The sequence below is a fragment of the Dermacentor albipictus genome, chromosome 2, assembly GCF_038994185.2.
Source record: "Dermacentor albipictus isolate Rhodes 1998 colony chromosome 2, USDA_Dalb.pri_finalv2, whole genome shotgun sequence".
In the NCBI taxonomy this organism is placed as follows: Eukaryota; Metazoa; Arthropoda; class Arachnida; order Ixodida; family Ixodidae; genus Dermacentor; species Dermacentor albipictus.
In genome coordinates, this window is record NC_091822.1 from 106,543,012 (window position 1) to 106,566,916 (window position 23,905).

The 23,905-nt window shown below is 48.8% G+C and overlaps 1 protein-coding gene across 5 annotated transcripts in view; it reads left to right on the forward strand.

Annotated features, from left to right (window-relative positions):
• The window catches only part of LOC135914904 (solute carrier family 22 member 7-like), an 86,934-nt gene that overhangs the window by 53,952 nt on the left and 9,077 nt on the right, over positions 1–23,905 (forward strand). For 4 of the 5 annotated variants that reach the window (XM_070533834.1, XM_070533833.1, XM_070533832.1 and 1 more), the window contains 2 exons: positions 18,278–18,384; positions 22,457–22,519. In XM_070533834.1, the coding sequence (XP_070389935.1) occupies positions 18,289–18,384; positions 22,457–22,519 (159 nt within the window). In that variant the 5' untranslated portion in view covers positions 18,278–18,288. Of the gene's footprint in view, positions 1–16,928; positions 17,191–18,277; positions 18,385–22,456; positions 22,520–23,905 lie in introns of those variants that run through there. The other variant, XM_065447839.1, reaches the window with a different exon arrangement.

Consider the following 23,905-nt stretch of genomic DNA (forward strand, 5'->3'; position numbering starts at 1 on the left):
CTGGTGTTTGGCCTATGAGGGTGCTTAGTGCACTCCCAGGTTATGTGCATTAGGGTAGGTATGCCACCGCACCAAGGACAGTTGGCCCTATAACGAGTGGGATACATGGCGTTCAGCAATTTTAAATGGGGGAACACCCCGGTCTGTATTTTACGCCAATCGGCGGCCTCTTCCCCGTTAAGTTGTGGGTGAGGCGGCGGGTATTTTCTTCGGACTCCACGCTGATGAGCAAGGATGTCTTTGGCATTTAAATTGGTGGAATTTTGTGAGGGGTAGTGCGGGTGGGTGGGGTTAGAAGAGGACGCCGTCGCTCGGTTAGTCAACTCTCGAGCTAACGCGTTAGCCTTTTCGTTCCCCTGTACCCCCGCGTGGCCCGGGCACCAGAGTAGGCGATGATGGTGGTTGAAGGATCTGGGGATTATCCCGAGGCTAGCCGCAGTCACGTGCCCCTTGAGAAACATGCGACATGTCTCCTGGGAGTCCGTGACCACGACCGAGTCCCTTTGCGAACGCTCCGCGTGAGCGAGTGCGATCGCCACTGCTAACATTTCGGCCGAGGTTGGGGATCCCGCCGTGGCCGACGCGGTAATATGCTGTTGGCTGATAGCGTTCACGACTGCGAGGGCGTACCTCCTTTGGTAGCGCTGCCCGGTCGTCTCTGCATACAGAGCTGCGTCCGTGTAGTACGTGTTGTACCTATGGTTATTAGAGTAGGCTGATTGAATGTGTTGTGCACGTGCTTTGCGCCTTTCTTTGTTGTACTCTGGATGCATATTCTTTGGAATTGGGGCTACTGTAATTTTGGATCTCATAGAAGGAGGGAGAGGTACGGCCTGCTCTGTGAGATAAATGGGGTATGCTGGGATATTGAGTCTAGCCAATATTGCCCTACCAGTTTTTGTGAAGCTGAGGCGCTCCCTCTGTCGCATCAGGGTGGCTTGCCTTAGTTCGTCGAAAGTATTGTGCACTCCCAAAGCTAACATGCGCTCCGTTGAAGTACATTTAGGCAGGCCCAGAGCAGCTTTGAAAGCGGTTCGGATTATTGTGTCAGCCTGCTTTTCCTCCTTCCTGTTCAGGATTTGGTACGGTAAGCCATACGTTATTCGACTAACCACTAAGGCCTGTACCAGCCTTAGGGTGTCGTCTTCTCGCATTCCCGCGTTTCGATACGTCACGCGACGTATCATTTGGGCTATGTTGTTGGCTGTGGATTTGAGGGTCTTGAGTGTCTGTAGTGCTCTCCCGTCGCTCTGAAGCCACAAACCCAGGACTCGCATCGTGGGTACCTCTCGGACTGATTGGCCCTCCACCACAATGTTAATCGATCCTCTGGATTTGTAGCCTTTCGCGTGTATCCGGATAACCTCTGATTTTTCGGGTGCGCACTTCAGGCCACTCCATCTAGAAAATTTCTCCACCGCTAATACTGCACTTTGGAGCGTATATTCCTTATCCCCTAGTGAACTTCTGCTCGTCCACAGCGTGATGTCGTCTGCGTAGAGCGTGTAACCTAGGTCGGGTATCCGATCCAGATCGCGCGCGAGGCGACACATCGCAATGTTGAAGAGAAGAGGAGATAATATAGCTCCTTGAGGTGTTCCTTTGTCAGGCATTTTAAATAAATCCGAAGTGATTTGGCCAATACTGATGCTCGCCTCGCGGTTGGAAAGAAACGCTCTTAAGTAATTGTATGTGCGCTCACCACAACCCGCGAGTTCGAGTTCCTCCAATATTGCGGCGTGAGAGACGTTGTCAAAGGCTCCTTTAAGGTCTAGTGCTAGGACTAGTCTCTCGTCGCCGTACGGTATATTAGTTAGAATTTCGTCTCTAAGTAGGAGGAATGCGTCCTGGCAAGATAAACCCGGGCGAAATCCTATCATGGAGTCCGGGAACCAGCTCCGCTCTTCCAGGTATCGCTGCAATCTGCTATGGATAACCCTTTCATAGAGCTTACCTAGGCAGGACGTGAGCGACACCGGCCGTAGTGTATCAATCGAGGGATTCTTTTTTGGTTTGGGGATCATGATTATTTTAGCCAATTTCCACTCTTGGGGCAAGTCTCCCTTGGCCCAGCACTCGCTATTAAATATCTTTGTGATTTTCGCTAGGGCTACCGAATCCATGTTTCGAATCATTGCATTTGTGATCGAGTCTGGGCCCGGTGCCGAGTTTTTAACTGCGGATTGTGCCGCCTCATAAACTTCCGCGTACGTTATATCTTCGTCTAATTTAGGGTTCGCCTGCCCCGCGTATTGTCTCCTCGCGTAGGAGGATCCCGTGGCAGGTGAGAGTCCTATGTACTTTTTCTGAAGCGCATGAACGAGATCTTGGTCTGTACCCTCGAAGTTGTCTGCTATAATTTGGAGCTTCTTGTTATTCTCAGTACGCGTGCTCATCGGGTCTAGCATGCTTCGTAGTATTCGCCACGTACTGCTTGTTCCCAGAGTTCCTGACAGGGTTCCACAGAACGTCGCCCACTCGTTTTTAGCGAGCTCGTTGGCATGGCCTTGGGCTTGCTCTGCCAAGAGAGCGATGCGTTGTCTCAGGTGTTTGTTTAGACGTTGTCTTTTCCACCTCTTGGCCAGTTTCCGCCTCTCTTCCCATAGGCTGACCAGGTGAGAGTCTATCACCGGCACCTCCGCTGTACGCTCAATGGCTTTAGTGGTGTCCCCGTGTGCTCGTCGAAGGAATTCGGTCCATTCTCGCATGTTGGTCGGGGCTGTATCCGACTCCTCTAGAGCTCTCTGGAGTTTTCTATAACGAGGCCAGTCAGTTAATTTAGTCTTTCCTATTGTTCTCCGTATGTTGGGCGTGGAGAGCGCTACTCGGATTATGTCGTGATCGCTTCCCAAATTTTCATCAAAGGAAACCCATTGTGCGTCTCTGATGTTAATTGTAAAGGCACGGTCGGGCGTCGTGTCTCTACTGACGCTGTTACCCGTGCGCGTCGGTTTTCCGATCTGATTGATTGCCCGTAAGCCCAAGGCCGTTGCGGTGCGCTCGAGTAGGAACCCTTTGGGCGACGTTTTCGCGTATCCCCATAGTATGTGGGGTGCATTAAAGTCACCTACTATCACCGCCTTATCCCTGGTGCCCGCTAAATCTTTTGTTGCTGAGAGAATGTGGGCTAGGTCGTTCCCTTTGCTTTTGGGAGGACTGTACAGATTAGTGATTAGTGTGTGTGCCTTACTTCGTTTATTTGGCATCACACTGATAACTATGGAATTAGTATCTCCCTCAGTTGGCGGAAGTGTTAATAATTGAGCGTTTATCGACTTGCTCACCAGCGTGGCGACCTTCGAATTTTGAGGATCGCTCAGAGTGTAGTATCCCTGCAGTTTGGCCGGCTTGGCCCCGACCTCCTGCAGGCATATCACGTCCGGAGCGATTCCGGAGTTTTTGATAAACTGGTGGAACACTGCCGCTTTCCTGGAGAAGGAGCGGCAGTTCCATTGCCATATCTCTAATTGGTCTGAATTTTGTATTCGTTGTGATTTCTTAGCGTGATTAGCCATGTTGCCCACTCTTATTTTAAGCCCGTGACGTTTCCGTGTCCTAGCCGTCGGATTCTGTTACGCAGTGGCTTATTTTAGTTTTTGCCGAACCCGCTCCTATTGCAATTGCGCGTTTTTTGGTTGGAACAGCCTTCGAGACTGCCCTAAGCTGTTCCGCCACGAACCCCTTGTGTATCTCGAAGTCCTTCGTGCACTGTTGTTGAAATTCCGTTAACCTTTGGGTAATTAATGTCATCATTTCATGCATAAATATTTTCAAGTTTTCCGCGATCATTGTCTGGATCTGCGCTGCCGTTATGTGCGCGTTTTGTGAGATTTGGGTTGTCGGAGACTGCGTGGAGACGGAGTTTATATCTGCCACCGCTTTCGCTTTGGCTATTTCTTCAGATTGACGTGGCATTTCCTGCTGTGGTATTGTGCTATTGAAGCGCGCCTCTAACTCTGACACTTGTTTCTCAAGTGATTGTCGTTTGCGTTCTTCTCCTGAGAGCTGTTCTCTTAGTCGCGCATTTTCCTTTTCCAATTTTTGAATGCGTTTACCATTTTCACCAGTATTCTGTTTTGGAGCAGTGGGAGAAACAACCCTCGCCCAGCTCACCTGCTGTTTTTTAGGCAGTGGCGAATTTGACCGCTGCGAAGCCCTGGAGCTGGAGGGGTCCCTCGACGGAGTATTGCTCTTCGCTCTACTTCCGTGTGGAGATCTGGATCGCGATCGGTGCCGGTAGAAGTCCTCCTCTTCCATGGACTCGAACCAGCGCCCCGGTGCCGTTTTGGTGTTCTGTACCGACCGCTCCCGCGATCGAGACTGGCGAGTCGTCTTCACGCGCTTGGCGGCAATCAGTTTGTTCGGGCACCGCCGCGTCTCGTGCCCCGCCGCCCTGCACACGGCGCACTTCACTTCACATTCGTGTCCTTGCGGGGGTGGATTTTCGAGTCCGCAGCCACGGCATATGTTCTTGGGGTTCGGACAAACGTCCGAGCGGTGTCCCTCTTGCATGCATTCCAGGCACATTTGGATTGTTGGCCTGTACTCCGTGCACCGCATCTCCACTCCCATGTAGTACACGCATTTGGGGCGCGTGCCTCCCGAGAAGGTGAGGAGAGCGGTATTAGAGCTTCCTAGCATTCGGGCCCTTTCGATGGTGACTCCTTGGGTCCTGACGCGCAGGTGTTGCTGGAGATCTGCTGATTCGGTGTGTGCTGGGAATCCGTGCACCACCCCTTTGTAGCTATCATCTGGATCCGCTACGTACACGTTGAAGGGGTGTTGCTTTCCTCGCAGCTCCATGCACGTGATTCGGCGAATGACGTCCGCCACTTCCAGTGAAGGTGTGGAGACGATGATGATATTTGTTCCCTCTCGGATTCGCAGTATGAAATCCTCTCCAGTGATTTTTCGCTGGTTCGGTCCGTTTCCGGTGATTATCGTCCCGGTAGCCCGAATAATCGCTTGCGGTATTTCTGTTCTCAGATATTCCTTGAGCATTAGTCCTTTGTGTGGCTTCAGTATTATCTTGATGTCATTCTTCGGTAATGGTGGCAGAGGCTTCCCCTTCCTCGGGCGCATGTTGCGACGACCGATTTGCCCGTCTCCTTTCGCGCCGCCTGCTGATGGCTGTCCGTTTATGTTATTCTTGTTGGGAGCCGTTTCCTTGTCGTTGCGCTTGACAGCCTCTCGCTGTCGCCGCGATAGAACTAACTGCCAGCCATCCGTCGCCTGGCTGTGGGCGGCGATCTCTTGCCGTTTGCTAGTCCTCGCTTCGGAAATTAGTCTTGTGTCCCCGTTTTCGTCCGCGTTGTTAACCGGATGCGGGGGTGTTATTTGGAGGTCCATGTCCTCTGATGTAGCCATCTCGTACGCTCGGCACGAGCGATCCGGTTATTAAGTGGTGAGGCGGTCGCTCACGCGCTAAGCCTATCGAGGCCTAACGGGGCTTCCGCCGCTTCGAATTTTCAAAGTCGCGTGGAATGACGAAAACTTCACTCACGGACTTGAACTTGGTCTTGAAATGGAGCGTTTGTCGAGTGGAACCCGATGGGATAGTCGAGTCTGGTGCAGTTGACGAGTTTTCGGCTAAAACGACGATAGTCGGCGTAGCCCATGTGAATGAGCGTGCTCTGCCGGAACTTCTTCGTCTTCCCCCAAGCGCATGCGAAGATTACGCGGTGATGTCATCATTGCAGTTACCTCAGTAAAACGTGTAGTACTTCGAGCATGCACTTATGAATTTTTGCAAGCAGCACAGTGCTCAAGGAAATTCAATAGTAAAAGCCAACTCCGCCATTTGATCCATCGCAGAGGCCGGGAAAAAGTAAATTCAGCTGGGCGCTTGGTAACCCTTTACAAAGGGAAGGCTGGCGCAGCTCATGCGCTAGCGTATCCTCCTTCCGGAAGGAAAGTCAACGTTTATTCAGGCTAACGTTAAAATTCATTTTGCGTCTCATAGGCGATTTTTCGACGCGCGTTGAGTAGCGCGCAAGGCATTGGTAAACGCAAAAGTAAACATCCACATTTCACAACAAACGCTTTCAAGATAGAAGCATAATTGTCACGCAAACAAAAAGCTGCAAAGAAGAGCGACTACGTGCAGTTGGGTTGGCATCATTTCAAACCGTATCAGCATTTGCCTGACTCGATTTCGTATCTTCTGTTTCGAGATTTTCCAGATTGATAATTAAGCATTGCCACAGGCATCGCTTCACTTGTGTCTCCTCGGTAGTGCATGCGCACGTCTCGAACGCTGTAGCCGCCTAAGCGCCTCTGCATCGCGAGACAATGCTGCAGTAAAAGCATCCTCTTCACTCATTACCCACTAAAGTGATCACTCTACTGCTGTACTCCCAGCACTTAGTTTTACTATTACAGCTGTTCTGTAGCTTACGGACTACACTACTTATTGAAACTACAGTACAAGTGGTGTGTGTGTGTGTGTGTGTGTGTGTGTGTGTGTGTGTGTGTGTGTGTGTGTGTGTGTGTGTGTGCGTGTGTGTGTGTGTGCGTACGTGCGTGTGCGTGTGTGCGTGTGCGTGTGTGCGTGCGTGTGTGTGTGTGTGTGTGTGTGTGTGTGTGTGTGTGTGTGTGTGTGTGTGTGTGCGTGTGCCTGCGCGTGTGTGTGTGTACCGCAGGGCACTCGAACAGCTTGGGCAATCTGAGTCTATTACTGAGTCTAGTAGTACGTACATCGCAAATAGCGTTCTAAGGGAGACGAAGGGAACGCACTTAATTTTATTTGCGGGCGACGTTAGGCGTCAGTTCTAGCGGGGGCATGGATTGGCCGATGAACCATGACGAGGCAGGATAGACATGGCACCGGTGCTCGAGCTTCGATCGGACTCCTTTGTCGTCTTCATCTTACGTGCCGTGCGGGCGTTCGTTATGCTGTTGCAGAGGTATTTATCACTGGCAAACGATGACAGCATGATTATTACGCAATACTCCTGCCAACATCAGCAAGGGTTAAGCAGCGCGTCCACGCGAGGCAATATGATTCTGCCAACGGATACAGTTGTAGAATGGATGCTTATTCTTGGAAGCAGACGTAAGATATTCAGGTTTACATTGCACGAAACTCCGTACGAGACCCTGTCAAGCTTACTCTTTTCTCACGTGCATGCCAGTCTTTGTTGATATTCAGAATTTCAGTGCTGACAGCGCAACTGCCATTAGCAGCAACTTTTTCCGTGGAAAGCGTATACGTGCTCTGTTTTTATTCTAATGCAGCTCATAAATCTCCGCTCTGCGGAGGCCGTATTTTCCCAGGAGGAAATGAAGCAACACAGGCAGAAATTCAACACGTTCGCAGTTAATCATTCCACGAGAAAGGTAAGGCAAGAGCACGTACGTGCTTCGATGGCAGCGAGATTGTAGATCTTGAACAACAACAAAAAACGCCTTCGAATAGACGAAGGCTGCGCTTAACTTTGCACGGCCGCCTGCCATGCAAAAAGAATGGTGTAAGTGAATTAAACTGGTCAGATTTCATCATTCTGCAAAAATTACCAGCGGCCGCCTTTTAGAAATTTCAAAGCTCCTACGGCCTATTCGCAGGAAGGACTTAGACCCGATCGCCTATTCCCTCTGGAAACAGGCGATCCCGCATTAGACCCGACTACCTGTTTCCCCTGGTTGAAAAGTTAATTATTTCAATTTCTATAGTTATTGCCGTAATTCATGTCTTTACTCATCATAAGAGATCTGCTGCGATAGAAAAAGTAATGCCGAAGGTAGCGCGCCAACTGTCACATTCCTCTCATATTTGGTAATATCGGACACATTACATGTTTTCTGCCTCGAACATTAGCCGGCTATATAATGTTCGAACTTCCCCTTTCATTAAATTGCCGTTACATTATGCCTGCCATGCTGATTTTTAGGCAGAGGTTGTACAAAAGCGCCGAGTGTATTAGAAGTGGTGTTGAAGGGGAAAACAGAGCGAAGGGTTTCTTTACAATGACCGCATCCCCATGTTAAAAACAAGACTGATGCATCGTCCAGGTGTGGGTGTCCAATTGTGGCCACATAACGTTCATGCTGCAAAAAGTTCGTTTTCGCACTGCTAAGCACGAGGTCTCGGTTCGGCTACGCAGCAGCGGAGGCCGCCTTTATATGTGGATCGTAATGCAAAAATGCTCGTGTACATGCATTTAGGTACACGTCAATATCAATCCTGAATTTTCACAGGGGTGTCCCTTAATCTCATCGTGGCTTCGGCCAGTAAGACGCTGTAACGAACCGAGGTGTCGCAGCGGAGCGCCAGAACCAGAGGACCAGTGTAGCAGGTTCATAGAACGAACTAGCGCGGGCAGTGCTTGCGCCGCGAGCACGCGCCGCCCAACTTTATTGTCGTTTTCTTTTTTCGTTGCCGAAAGAGAGCGCCGACATTTGGCGTCCGCGCGTCTGTTCGGTTGGCGCTACGCCCCCCCCCCCCCCCCCCCGCACAGATGGAGCGGCAAAATGTACTCGTCGACGAAGTGGAGATGGTGCTGTCTGGGTTGCGTGCCGAACCGCAGATACGCCGGCGACATCCGCGGCGAGCTCAGTAAGAAGCGTCTCGAGGTAGGCCGATTTGAACCCGTCGAATGAGACCAACTCTTCGCAACCAGTCAATAGGATGGTTGCGGATTCATCGTCTTGTGGAGGACACAATACGGCCCATAGTAGGAGGTTGTAAGAGGTGCCTTTACAGTGTCTCATCGGAAAAAAACGTGACCCCTCGACCCATGGTCCGGATGGACAAAGATGCTGTCGTCCGAAGATCTAGACTGGAAGAGGTGCAGTTGGTGAATGCAGTCCTGTAGGCTTTGAAGCTACAGCAGCGCCTGGGGCGAGGGGTCCGAAGGAACGAACAAGTCTCCAGGAAGCCGCAGGGGTGCACAATAGACGATCTCGGCCGGAGAACACCCAAGGTCGCGACGAAGGGCAGCTCGTAGGCCGAGTAGCACCATAGGAAAGTGGTCGACCCAGTGGCCCCGATCCAGGCGTGCAGTGAGGGCAGCCTTGAGCTGGTGGTGGAGCCGCTCAACGGTACAGTTGGCACAGGGATGATATGCAGTGGGCAGTCTTTAGCGCCAAACAGATGGTTGAAGGATGTGGGCACTGTCAAATTGTCGGCCGTGATCAGTGGTCGCGATGCTGCGGCAGCCGAAGCGGGAAACCTATGCTGAAGCGAAGGCTGTGCGACTGTTTCCGCAGTGATGCCCGGAATGGGCACGGCTTCAAGCCAACGGGCGAAGCGGTGAATGACTGTTAAAATGTACCGACAGTTGTGCGAGGGAGGAAGTTGTATAACCAACTCAAGGTGGTCTTCTTGTAGTGGTCACTTTGGTGGTCTAGCATGCGAGGCACGAACGTACCCACTGGCAAACGTCAGTGTTAATGCTTGGCCAGATGAAGCGCTGTGTAACGAAGCGCTGCGTGGCTCGGATGCTAGCACGGCAAATCTGAAGGAGTGCAAATACCACACGACAGAAAGCAGGCGGAATGAACGGGCGAGGTACAGCCGCTCACATGTCCCACCAGAGTGAGCCAGGCACAAACGGGTGAGGAACGAGTTGTAGACGGAGGGAACCGGGATGGGTACGCAGCGCTTGCAGTTCAGGGTCTTCCATCAGCGCCTGGGCTAGATGTTCCTAGTCCACAATTGATGAAGCCCCCCTTACTCATTCCCCCATCGGGCCCTGCGAGGTATGTTCAAATTGTACTGGAAGAGAACGAGCAGCATACACTGCTTCGAGAAAGACGACGACAACGAGTTGTTCAAAGCCTCGTGCCTGCATTGCCTAAGCTATGTGACCTCTCACTGCGGTGCTCCACTCTCTGAGGGCTTGATCAATTAAACTAAAACGACTCTTGACATGCACGGTTTCGCGCCCTCGGCGGCGCATATTCGAAGGCGTCTCAAAGAGTTCTACCAAATAGTTTACAGGAGACATTTCACTGACCACTCGGTAGGAACCCTGGTACTTGGAAACGAGTTTGGGTGAAAGTTCAGGGCTGGTAGTGGGAACCCAAAGCCAAAATAAATAAATGAGGGCCTAGAGAGGTGATGCGGGAGTGTAAATCAGGTGCCTCGTTTTCGGTGTCTTTGCTGTGTGGAGTACTCATAGTGAAATCCAATATATAGGCCAATTGACGAACTTCACGTGCGACATACTTGGAATAGCTTGTACAGAAGACATACGCCAGAGGCTTTTGAACCATTAGAACATAAAATGGCTGGCCCTCCCAGAAGTGCCGAAAGTGTTGGATGGTGGAGTAAGCGAGCAGCTCACGGCCAAAGACGCTTTAGTGAGTCTCAGCAGGTTGGAGCTTCCGAAAGAAGAAGCCCAGCGGACGTGACTCAGAGTCAATTTGCAGCTGGAGAACAGCGCCGATGGCCACACCGGAATCATCCACTGTGATGCGAGTAGACACAATATTTCTTGGATGGATGAGAAGCACCTAATCGGCGACGGCTTGTTTAGCAGCCCTGAAAACACCTTTAGCTTCGGGAGACCAGGAAATCGCGGATGAGGAGCCCCTGGTTCTGCAAAGAACGATAGATGCAGAAGCTCAGCACCATGCGGAACAGAGTGCCGGGAGAAAGTCACTAGGCCCACAACTCATGCAGCTGGCGTACGGTAGTGGACGCTGGAAAATTTTGGACGCTGGAAAGTTTTGCATGGCCTGGACGCGGGAGGCCACCGGACAAATTCCCAGCGCCGAGATATGGTGACCCAGGAACCTAATGTCGCGAACTGAGGGGTCGCAGCGCAGTGCCAGAACCAGAGTAACAGCATAGCAGGCCTTCAGAACGTACTAGCGCGTACCGTGCTTGCGCCGCGAGCACGCACCGCCCAACTTTATTCTCGTCATCGTTTTGCGTCGCCGACCGAAAGCGCCAACCTTTAGCGTCCACGCGTAGCGGCGTCGGTGGGTGCTACAATGCCTGAATTGAATTAATTCCTTAACGGGACTTCGCACATGTTTGTTCGTTAATGTACCAGTACGCGTCATCATCGCTATTGAAGATGTGCATAAGACTAACCAGCATGGCTTCCGACCAGGTCACTCATGTGAAACTCGACTCTTTGAATTCACTACTGACCTCCATTTAAATCTTGATTCTCTCTTCCGAACAGACGTAATTTATCCAGAGTTTTCAAAAGCCTTTGACCGCGTAGCTCACGAACGACTAATGATCAAAGTGAACAGTGTGTGTCTCCATCATCTAATCACGTCCTGGATCCGGTGCTCCGTAATTGGCCGATCACACTTTACAGTGATTGGACACCGTAACTCTACAGTTACCGAAGTATTATCTGGAGTACCGCAAGGTTCAGTCCTAGGACCCCTCTTGCTTTTTTTAATTTTCGTTAATGACCTCCTTTCCGGTATTTCGTCATCCATCGGCTCTTTGCCTTGACTGCATGCTGTCCAACCGTCTAGACTCATACAATGTTCAGTTGCTTTTACAGCGTGAGCTCACTACAACTGAAAAATGGTGCACAGAGTGGCTCATCCAGCTAAACGTCAAAAAATATAACTTCATGCGCACATCGCGGAAAGACTCACTCATGTCATACTCTTACTTTTCGTATTCCCTCCTTACTGAGCTGGTTAAATCATAGGGGTACCTTGGTATCATGTTCACTAGCAAGCTAACATGGTCAGAACATATCCAAAATCTGGTTACTGCCACTAATCGATCCCTGGGGTTCATAAGACGCTCACTATCATCATCACCTCTGTGATGCGTCAACTAGCATATGAAACATTTACCCGTACTAAACTGAAATTAGCGTCGGCAATATCGAATCCCTATCAAGCGTATCTTGTTGAGCTACTGGAAGTCGTCCAAAACCGCGCAGCCCGGTTTATTACATCCCAGTACGACTATCGGCTAAGTGTTAGAAACATCAAATCATCCCTTCGCATCCAAATACTAGCACATCCCCGAAAGATCTCATGCTTATGCCTGTTTCAAAAGTTCTATTACAATTTCCCACGTCTACGCGACACACTTCTTTTGCCACCCAACCGTACATCACGCCATCTCTCAAACAACCTCAGTCTTGAACGTCTTCATGGCTCTACTAAATCATTCAACAGCTCTTTCTTGCCGGTAGATATTGCAGAAAGGAATAGTTTACCTGACCGCGTAGTAAACGAACGTAACCCCGCCGTTGTCCACAATATGGCATGTTGTACGAGCACTACCATCTTCTCCACAACAGCTACGTCCCTTCCGAGCTTTGGCTATCATCCAGACGCGCAGTGAGAAGGAAATCGCGGAAGATTTCTGCATACACCTCTCTGGATCTACAACATCGGTAGCTTCAGTGCTCAGGTGTGCTCCTCCAACAATGGACGATCGTCTCGACCTCCCATTCACGCTGCAAGAGCTACGTGCAGCGATTTCCTCTTCAAGACACTCAAGTGCGCCTGGTCCTGATGGTATTACCTATTCCACCTTGCGCCATCTAGGCCCTCGAGCGACTGAAGAGCTCCTGGCTTTATATAATCTCTCTTGGTCCTCGGGAACTGTGCCTGCACATTGGAAAACAAGCAAAATTGTGGCATTATTGAAACCAGGCAAGACACCCCATGCTATGCTTTCCTACAGACCTGTGGCGCTTGCCAGTTGCATAGGTAAAACCATGGAACGCATGGTTTTGACGCGCCTGGAGTGGTTTTTGGAGAAACGTAATATATATCCAGACGCAATGACAGGCTTCCGAAAGGGTAGGTCGTCAATCGACAGCGTCGTCGACCTAGTAACAACTGTTCAACATCAGAAACGTCGCCGTCGATTAACGGCTGCTGTCTTTCTAGATATCAAGGGTGCTTTTGACAACGTTCTACATGATGCAATTTTAAATGCCCTAGAAGAATGTGGCGTCGGGGGACGTATGCATCAGTGGATAGCCAGCTATCTTCAAGGGAGAACAATATTCATGACAACTCCAGACGGTGAAACAATGAACCACCCCTTATATCGTGGAGTGCCTCAAGGAGGTGTATTGAGCCCAACTTTATTTAATATCGTTCTCATTGGACTGGTCAAAGAACACGCACGCACAGTCTCGGTCTCTGTGTAGGCAGACGACATCTGTATATGGACCACGAGCTTAACGCGCTTGCAAGTGCAAACGAAGCTGCAGCGCGCGGTGTCAATAACGTCGACATACCTAAACAGTCGCGGACTGCAGCTCTCACCGGAAAAAAGTGTAACCATGGCATTTACACGGAAGTCAATGGCCTGCTACCCCGTCATGATTAATGGGAAGATTATACCTTCAGTAACCCACTTCAAGTTTCTCGGAGTCACCATCGACCGTGACTTATCTTGGTCGAAGCACCTCTCTGGATTAAGAAGAAAGCTGGACAGCTTTACTCAGATCATTCGACATATGTCTGGAAATTCATGGGGGCCATCCAAGTCATCTTTTCTGCAGCTCTACCAGGCACTTTTTGTTGGCTACTTCCGCTACAGTGCGCCTGTACTTTCTCGGCTTAGTACAACTGCTATACGCACGCTTGAAAGTGCTCAGGCTCGCGCACTGAGAATTTGTCTAGGTCTACCACAATGTGCGTCTACTTGGGGCACTATTGCAGAGGCACGTGCTTGCCCAGCTCGAGTTTATCTGCAACATGAGCCATTGCGAGTGCATCTAAGGCTACTGACTAGACACAGGAATCATCCACTCGCGAACATCACAAGGGTGCGGCCTGTGTCCGCTTACTCAGAAACCGTGTTGTCGCAGCAAGACTTATTGCCGTCGGACTTCGAACCGTATGACATACCCAAAGTTCCACCCTGGACGATGGCAAAGCCAACGGTGAGCCTCTCAATCCCTGGAATAACGAAGAAGTCGAAAATGCCGCTTGCTGGTCTCAAGCATTTCGCGCTATCATACATTACTTACATGTATGGACATTATGAACATGTTTTTACAGATGGTTCCGTGACACAGACCTCTTCCGCGGCTGCCTACACGGTGCCAGGAATGGGGATCGCACAACGGTTCAAGACAGGACACAGGACGTCGTCTACAGCAGCTGAGTTGACCGGAATTCGAGAAGCAGTTCGCTGCATACTCCAACAGAGTCTCGAGAAGTGGACAGTGTTCTGTGATTCAAAACCAGCACTGCAACTCATCAGCAATTATATGAATGACAGAACCGCATATAGTCCTCTCGTTTATGACATCATGTCTTTGCTTGCTGAGGCGTCTCATTCCGGGCACACCATCGTGCTGCAGTGGATTCCTGGCCATTGTGGAATAGCTGGAAATGAACAGGCTGACGCGGAAGGAAAAAAGGCGCACACTGACGGAACCATTGTAAAAATTCATTTTTCCCGGTATGACATTAACACCTTGCTCCATACCACCATTAAAACTTCTACAGCACGACATTGGGACAACCCCGAACATCGACAAGAGCGCCTATATAAACTTGACGCTGGATTACAATTCCGGCTTCCACTTCGGTTGCGGAGAAGCCAGGAAACACTCATTCATCGATTACGGCTGGGCGTGGCATACACCCACCGATACCTTCACAAGATTGGACAAGCACGGGACCCTGAATGTAGCGTCTGTCACACTCTCGAGACAATAGCTCACGTACTTTGCGTGTGCCCTCAATATGCGACCGAACGAAGAAAACTCAAATCTACTGTTGACAGCTTGGACTCCCTCCCCTTTTCAGAAGAAAAGCTTTTGGGCGCGTGGAGGAGTGTTGACTGTGCCCAACGTGCCATAAAAGCACTTTTGAACTTTTTAAGTGAGACTGGTTTAGACGATCGCCTCTAGAAGCTGTGAGACGTGTAGTCAGTGCGAAATGTGTTTGCGCAAAAACTTTTTGTGGCAAGATTACTTTTTGTAAGGACAAGATTACTCATGTGTAGTGCATCTCCAGTGCGCATCCGCATATTGGACAACGTGTATATAGTATCTCATTGTACCATATCATAATCATCCGCCACCTACCTTTCCCTGTATTTCCCACTTCCCCTTTCCCCAGTGAGGAGTAGCAGGCTAGAGACACGCTCTCCAGGCCGACCTCTCCTCCTTTCTCTTCATTAAAATCGACTCCTCCTCCTACCAAGTTTCGAAACATACTAACGAACTTTCTGATTATTGATGCTTAACGTATTTCAGTTATTTTTTCTGTATCACACTTTTTATAGTGCATTGGTTATTGGTTATTGCATTGGGTATTACTTTTTGTGTTTGACAGTCATTTCATTAAACCTTCTTTACCCTTCTGAATGTTATAGTTTCTAACTTCAGTCATGACTGCTTCAACATTTCTTTTTCTTATGTGTGCTCCCCCCTTATGTAATACCCCAACAGGCAGGCGCCTTTAAGAGTCAATAAATGATGATGATGATGAATTCCAAATACCATTAACAGTGCGTAGACCAGCCAAAGCATCGACATCTTTTATTATTTTAGTGAGCAAGTACTAGGAAACGGTACAGAAAAGACAGAACAGATAATCGGGTTTTGTGCCAGTTACAACGAAGTGTATTTACTTAAAAACAGAACTTGATCGTGAGGTCGGCGTTTTTAATAGCTGGCCCAGAATGTTCTCTTCAAAGCGAAAAAGATATTGCCGACGAGGAAGTAGAGAAAGGAGGGGCTGGGGGAAACGTCGCAGACGAGATTCAGGAAAATGCAACTGAGATTGGAGAACCAATGATGCCTGTCAAGATGTGATGCCTCGTTGGAGATGCACCGATTGGCTTGAATAGAGAGAAGGGGTAGAAAAGGTGAAGGCCAGTATGTTAACCAGAAACGCTTCTGTTTGACTACTCTACGCTGGGGTACGGAAAACGGGGAATATAAAGATTAGAGAGAGAGAGAAAGAGGAAGAAAAATCTCGGTTAATAGGGAGTTTTAAACATAGAAGCAGTGCTGTCACGTGGTTTTACCTACCAAAAAATTAGAACTTCGTCTGCCTCTTTGCATTCCTTCGTAGTCTCTCTGCCATCTGGTATAGGCCTGGCCGATAGCGTTTCCTAACATGTTGTCTCCTATGTATAGAATTCCGTTATAAACCCGCATCGCTCACGTTGTCCGTCGATCGTCTACTTATGCAATTTCGTAATATGTCCTCAACTCTCATATGTTGCCACCGATCTTGTTCCAGCACTAGTCCTAGCGAAGCCTAAAGTCGAGCGGCTCGCGAATGTTGTGTCCGTCACAACAAGTGCCAAACACACGAAGTACCAGACAAAGAAGTCAGAGAAAGCATAGGGGAAGCTAATTGTTATGTTTAATTGAAATGTAGAGATATTGGTGTGGGGTAATCTCGTACACAAACGTGCAAGAAAGTTGCAAGGGGGATTGTCCTAACGGCAGCTGACTTGGTAAAGCACCACACGCTTAATGCGAAGAAGGGTTGCTCGGTCCCTACCTGCGGCAAGTTATCTTTTCGTGCACTTTCATTTCCCTTAATGTTATCACTTCGTCCTTTCTCCTATGTTTTCTCTGACTTAATTAATCGACTGTTTCTTCATATGGATGCGCCTCAAAAAAACAAGCATCGGGCCCCTCGGTTCCTCTTACTCCACTTGCTCATCAAAAGCGGGGAACACAGGAGGACAGGAATGCCGACTGGCGTCCATGTCAGCCTCAGTAAACGCGGCGACAGGGCGCCCTTTCTTTTCCCGCTACTGTTTGCTCAGACGAGTGACGTTCCCTGGAAAAAACAAGTTAAAAATAAGGACTTCCATCTCACACTGCACGTTTGTCGTCTCTTCGACTCGTGTGTTGGAGCTGCGACTATGTACTCAGGTGCCGTTCAGCTGAGCCTCGTAGAAACGAAAGGAAGCAAAAACCGACGAACGACAATCACAAGCACTAGCGAAATCATAATAATGGCCCTTCCGCGACCAAGTATGGCGACAGTTACATGCCGCGAACATTAAGACCATATGCGACTGTCCGGAAAGTTGGCCGCACCTTGGATGCATCGTGTGGGCCACGCATCCGCATTCCGTTCGTGTTGAGATCACGAACCACAAAACGAGCCGGGCTTCTACGTGGAACGGCTGCCCAGTGGTAGGCGCCATGTTTCGTGGCCCCCTCCCGGAACGCAGGTGGTCTTTCCTGGTTGCAACATTATTAGTGGCCTGCGCCACAACTTCCAGCAGTGAAAAAAGCCTCTGCAACACCACACCCGGTGAGACGCAAAAGTTTCTTCTGCCGAAATCTCGGCTCTGCGGAGTGAGGCAACCGAAACATAGTCTGAATCTGACCCAACCCCATGCACCGAAATTGCAGGTGATAATATTATAGACAAGCTTGTTCAATGAAATTTCAGAGAGGCGCAGCTTTGTTAAAGAAGCGATGCTATTGAGAGCGAAGTTTCGCTTAGGGCATGCGAGGTCCTGTGTTTTGACATACAGTAGCTACTGTACAGTAGAAAAAAATGCATGCGCCATCGCTCCGTGTTTTGCACAACTCAAACGATAAATATATAAATATCAAGACTCTTCCACCTAATTCATGAAAAATTGGTGGAGGAACCATGAAGAGTTGACGCCACCCGTTTGTGATTTGGAATCGAATGCGCAAGACATGAACTGCCCAATCAGGAGTGACTCCGCTGTGTGTGTGTGTGTGTGTGTGTGTGTGTGTGTGTGTGTGTGTGTGTGTGTGTGTGTGTGTGTGTGTGTGTGTGCGTGTGTGTGTGTGTGTGTGTGTGTGTCGGTGTGTGTGCGTGTGTGTGTGTGTGTGTGCGCGCGTGCGTGTGTGTGCGTGTGTGTCGGTGCGTGCGTTCGTGCGTGTAGTTTCCTTGCTGTAAGTGGGTTGGAAAATTTGTAATTTTTAGAGTGATGCTATATTTTTCGGTTCTGGCCCATTGTTTTTTTTTTCAAGTTCTCTTTTTGTTTTTATGGAATATTAGTTACCTGTTTTCTGAGGCTTGCAAGATTTAAGAATGAACAACACGAAACCGGTTGTTGTTTTTTCATTAATTATTATGCTTGAGTATTGTATTGGGCCTTTCTGGATGGGTGGCTCTACAAAGAACTACGTTCCCATTCATCTACAATTCAAATTAAAAGGGCCCACAGAATTTAACGACTGGTGTACTAGAAGCCCTTGCTTCCATCGCAGTTCGAGGAACTACTTTTGATGAAATATGCGCTCTCGCCCTGCAAGACAATCGCACCGCACCAATTACAGCGGACCGTTTCTTGCCTTAATCTCCATTTTCGGCTTGCATGCCGAAAATGGAGATTTCTTTTTTCACCTTCCTGCTGCAGACGAGTCGACCATGCTGCAGGTAATCAAACCAGTTGCCAGGACAGTCTTTGTCTGCGTAGACGAAGTCCTCCTGGCCTACAAAATTCGTGGAGAATTCGCGACCGCGGTGAGTAGTGGAAGACTTCGTTCATTGCGCATTTCGCATGAACGGATGCGCCTTTCGTCACCCGTTTACAAGCATAGTTCGGTCTCCCTCAAGTGATTAAAAAAAAATATTCAAGAGCATGGCTGAGAACGCGAGGTGAGAACGCGAAGTCACCAGGTGAAATCTTCACCTGGTGAAGATTTCAAAAACTAAATTATTTCATCTGCATCAAGGAACCTCACTACCATTCTGTTTACTCTGACTTACACAGTCAGCGAGAAATGGTTAAGATTTGAAAAAAAAACGTTATATTTGCGAGAAATTTGCTATGGTAATCAGAAATGCCTTACAACGTTATATGCGCACATATTTTAGTACATGTTTCAAGTCTCAATGCCACGCCTCGGAAATAGGCAAGGCCCATATTCGCAACACGCTCTTACGTTACAATTACCCCTAGGAGAAAGTCGGGACAATACCGACGTTGGGCAAACCTTATTAGCGAAAGCGGCCACCCAAGGGTAAGGAGCACTTACTGACGAAAAGTTTTGTGAATTCGGATCCACCCTTGTCACATCCCGTGGTTCTTAAATGTTTAGCAGAGATAGTGATTCCACAAAGCAGATTTATTTTTTAAATGCGATGCACTGCTTTGCCTAGTCAGAGCCAAGGTCCAACACGAGGCCGGTCAAGATCGCAAAGTTCGTCGCCGATGCGCGCGCATCCCCATGCATCCGCTCGCTCGCCGCTATTGGTTGGGCGCCTCCTCACTCGACTCGCCGGCATGGGTGTGCGCGCCGTAAATAGGCGTGGCTCGCCTGCGCTAGGTGCGCAATGTTGCGCCACGGCCGCTCGATCATAACGCATCCAGCAGCCGTGGTTGTGCGTAGGCCTATACTTGCGAGTGCAACAAGTGACGCTCGAACGTGTCAAGCGGAAGAGGAACGTAAGAATGCGGTCTCTGCAGAGACGACACAGAAATGCGATGTGTACCATAAAGCGGCGAGGCAGCGGGCGAAGTGACGGGGCGACGAGAAACGCACGGCCGTGGACCGTGGGCAAGGAAAGAGGCAGCCCCTCACCAGGCAGCGCAATCTAGAGCCGCGACGCGTGGCCGAAGTACAGCGACACGCCAAACGGACGGCCGCCGAGACCAAGCCCCCCCAATCGGAGGATCAGCACTTGCGGGGCGAGGACGCGTGTTTTCAGAACCACTTTGTCGTAGACGAATTTCGTCTGCAGTATGGCGTCTGCGATCACCTCTGGTTTCGATCGTGCATGTCGCGTCCCAGGGATGTGGTGCTCCTCCAGTGAGCATTTCCCGAGTTTATTCGGGCTGTGCGCGAGTTCACTGGGCTGTGTGCCACGCGCGGGGGAAGAATATTTCGCACTGACTAAAACAGTCAGCGAGGATAGTTTCTGCAGTAATGTTTTAGTCTTTTATGGAATACAGTATTACAACGTGGCTGCAGGCATTCAATTTTTATCAATGTAATTGAGTGAGTGAGCAAACTTTATTACGTACGCCAAGCTGGTAAAGCCCGAGGGTGGGCGGCCACCCTATTCCAGAAAGTCGTGGCCCTGTGCTTACAGCCTAGGCTTGTTCACCAGCCATAGAGGGTCCTCAAATCTTGAGCCTGTCAGTTGTGCCTCCCACTGGTCTTCTGTTAGTGCTTACATGGGCATTTCCCGCGGGTTCTTTTTATGCGAAGCATATTACGAGAGCTCAACCCAGCTCCTCAGGCGCGGCGGTGTCGCCTTGAAACCACGTGACAACGTGACGTCACGACAGAGGAGAAGTGGCTTTGGCTCAACTCTTGCAAGACGGGCTGGGTGGGAATCGAACCAGGGTCTCCGGAGTGTGGGACGGAGACGCTACCACTGAGCCACGAGTACGATGCTTCAAAGCGGTACAAAAGCGCCTCTAGTGAATGCGGTGTTGCCTTAGAAACGAGCTGTTTCTAAGGCGTGCGTCTCTTGCTCAGGCGCACATTTCGTTGCCGCGCCGAACGCTGCTTTGCTCGACGCTCACCGCGTCCAATGCGAGGCGCGTAGTCGCTGCCCTGTAGCCCATTGTCTTACACCCCTTGGCGGGTCGACGGGAACGCTGTCGCGTTCCACTCTTGAAGGCGAAGCAGTAATGCATGAGTTGTTTGTTCGTCTAGCCGAACCAAATATAGCCAAGCAACAGCAGTTCACCAGGCTAAACAGTGGTTCAACAACTAAAGTAAAGGCTAGTATGCTTCGCATCCTGGGCTTAACCTTACCTAAGCCACAGCCATTTTTTTTTAATTTCCAGACCATGTGGTATGGGGTATTTGGCGTATTTCAGAATTGGCACTACCAAAGGAAGTATATCCATTTTCAGGGCGCCCATTGCGGGGGCAATAAAGAACAAAAATGTTTACAGCACAACTCGTCTCGCGATGACTTTCGACGGTAATGAGATTAGTATTCGAGCGATGTTGCGATCACGGTATTTCTGAAATCACGTGTATTTAACAACTGTAGTGCCGATTCTGAAACTGCCGTTGTTTCGGCCATATGAGACGTACTCCGGTATTGTTACACTTTACTATGACAGTCGCTTGCCAAAGTCGCTTATGACCATGGCGGCGTGACGACTATATGACGCCCACGCAGAGACGAGGATAGAAGGACGTCGGTTTCTCTGGTGGTTTGAATAACCGTGAGAGAAATTGTGGAAGCACATTGGAATAAAAAACAAACAGAAAAATGCATCAGCCATCCTTCTGTTTCATTGTTGGATAAAGAAAATTCGCTTTTATCTTCACATCTTTAACGCATTTTACTGTAAGTGGTTGTTTCATGCACCTTACTGTTTTTATGTTGACCGGGCGGCTTTGGTTCACGTCTTTTTATCACAAGTGTTATATGTGCTATAGACGTGCGCTGTTGACTAGATCGCGCAGATCTGTGGGTATTTTTCAAGCAGGTGGTTCTTCAAAAATAAAACCAGTTGTTAGAAAGCGCTCGTCCTTGTGTTGCTCGTATTCTTCGTCCCTGTTTGCTTGCGCACAAAAAGCTTTAAGATGAAAAACGGTAATCGCATTTATCGGGGACTGGTGTCACAAACGATCAATATTACGTTCTCGCGCGTTTAAACTGTATACGTTCGCATGTGCCCGAACCTGATATGCGAACCATGAAATGCGGATATCGCAAAAATAGTGGTCTTGCGCATACTCCGACGATTACCGAATCTTGGTTTGTTTGTGAACGTAAAAACGAAGCGAAACAAACGTGAAGTACTTGAAGCACTTCTTGTTAGGCTAGTTGGTAGCTGTTCATTATAAAATATAATGTCGCCAAAAAACGGACACACACAAGAGAAGAGAACGGGACAGGGCGCCCTGTCCCGTTCTCTTCTCTTGTGTGTGTCCGTTTATTTGGCCTCTTTATGTTTTGCAATGTCTAGCATGAGGCCTGGCTAGCAATTACCCTAACCAATAATTCGAGCCTAAGATAGTTTTCCTGAATGCGAGCACAGTTTTGGTTATGAAATCTTGCGTGCATGCATGTTTAAAAGTATTGCCGCGTTTTTATTCAATTAGCAAACTTCATTATGTCTTAGAAACCAAGGACACAAATGAAGTAAGGCAAGCCCAAACACTATCCCAGTTTTTTGGCGTGGTTCAAAGAATTTGAAATGTCATACGCGAGGCTGAACGCACTCAATAATACGATGCAACTGGAACCGGATGCACAAAGCTATGCGTTCGTAAGTGCTCATTGTTATTAGGCGGCCGCCTTCACTAAATGATATATCCAGCATCAGGACTGGCTGCAACGAAGTGTTCTAGCATAAGGAATGTTTGTCAATACTCGCCAAGCTTCATGGCACTGTTAAATAACACCGGAATTTCCATCTTAGCACAACTGCAGTGTGGAGGTATAAACAAGATTAAGACATCCGCCATCGATTACTCACATGAGCGCAATACTTTTCGGTGAATGTTCTCTCATGTGAATCACGAGTTCCCACTGGCTTTGCGAATTCGGGCATGGTTCGCTCTCAAGCATGCCGGCCATGAGGACGATCGGACATAATTGGTTTTTCTTGTGAACGTAGGTGCTACAGTTATTTTGTCAACAGTACTACAACTGCGTTGGAAAATTCATGGGAAAAAAAGCTGTAAGTGCACTATCGTTTATTTTATTTGGTTAGTTGTTAGTTAGTTAGTTAGTTAGTTAGTTAGTTAGTTAGTTAGTTAGTTAGTTAGTTAGTTAGTTAGTTAGTTAGTTAGTTAGTTAGTTAGTTAGTTAGTTAGTTAGTTAGTTAGTTAGTTAGTTAGTTAGTTAGTTAGTTAGTTAGTTAGTTAGTTAGAATTTAACAGCGCAACTCATTCATTCCGTGCTGTCGTTACATTTCCGTCAGTATAGACAGGTTGCTCCATTGAGTTGACTACTATTGGTTTCAAGCAAATCGAATGGTCTGTTGTGAGTACGTATGGGTGGATTAAAGTTAATAAACACAGTGTGGAAACAGACGAAGTATGTCACTTGCAACATTCGCCCAAGGAAACAGTGCTGTTTATTTTTATACTCCTCCCACGTCGACTGACAAGTCACTGCTTCAAATAAAGGTTTAATTCTATACGTACTAAAATTAACCAACCTCATGACAGTAGAAGGGTGAAGAAGCACGCCTCATGTTAAAAGGGCCTTGTAAAAGGGCCCCCAAATGTTGAGCATGTGGAGATTTGTAGAATTCGACACGCCATTGCGCGTGCGCATTCCCCTGTTCTGCCGTCCCTAGGCCTCACTCGCCCCTCACTCCGAACCAGTGATCAGCTGTGGCGCTCCACTCGCGATGGTTCGCCGTGAGGGCGGGGCTAAGACGTCACGAGGGGCCCGTGGCGGCTACTCTCGTGGCGATCAGAAGGGCATGGTGCGGCGACGTAGGCTGGTGCCTTGTGGTGGAGGTTGCTGTGTCAGTGCATTTCCTTCTAGGCAGTCCATGCGTATAGCACTATGGTCAGCAGAACGTCAGTCGAAGCTATAACCTACACCTTTGATCTGCGATTTCAGCACTGCAATGGTCCATGATGCTACACCGTTTTATTAGCTCATAATTCTGATTTAAGCACGGAAAACAGAATGCATAGCCTGTAGTAACGTTACTGATGTTCTGGAGGTAGTATTTATTGGTCATTATTTAGACAATCCATTACAAGTTAATCATTTGCTATTCTAGAAGAGTACTTGTTTGGGCTAGTTGGTTACAAGTCATGATCAATGCTATTTGCGCACTAGTTGAAACCTGGATTGGGGAAGACTGGAGGTCGCTCCCTAGTACTCGTTCCAAGTGGTGCGCAAATTACATTGACCCCGAATTCCTATTCTGCGTAGATTATAACTCAAATAGTACTTCATGTACGTGTACAATTGGCTACAAAAAAGGGGAACAAATTGTTTCACTCTTTCTTTTATGTGGAACTGCGTTTGGTCCTTACAGGGTTAACGTTGCCACGTATTTACATAAGAACATACTAGGGTTAGTGATAATAGCTAAGGACCT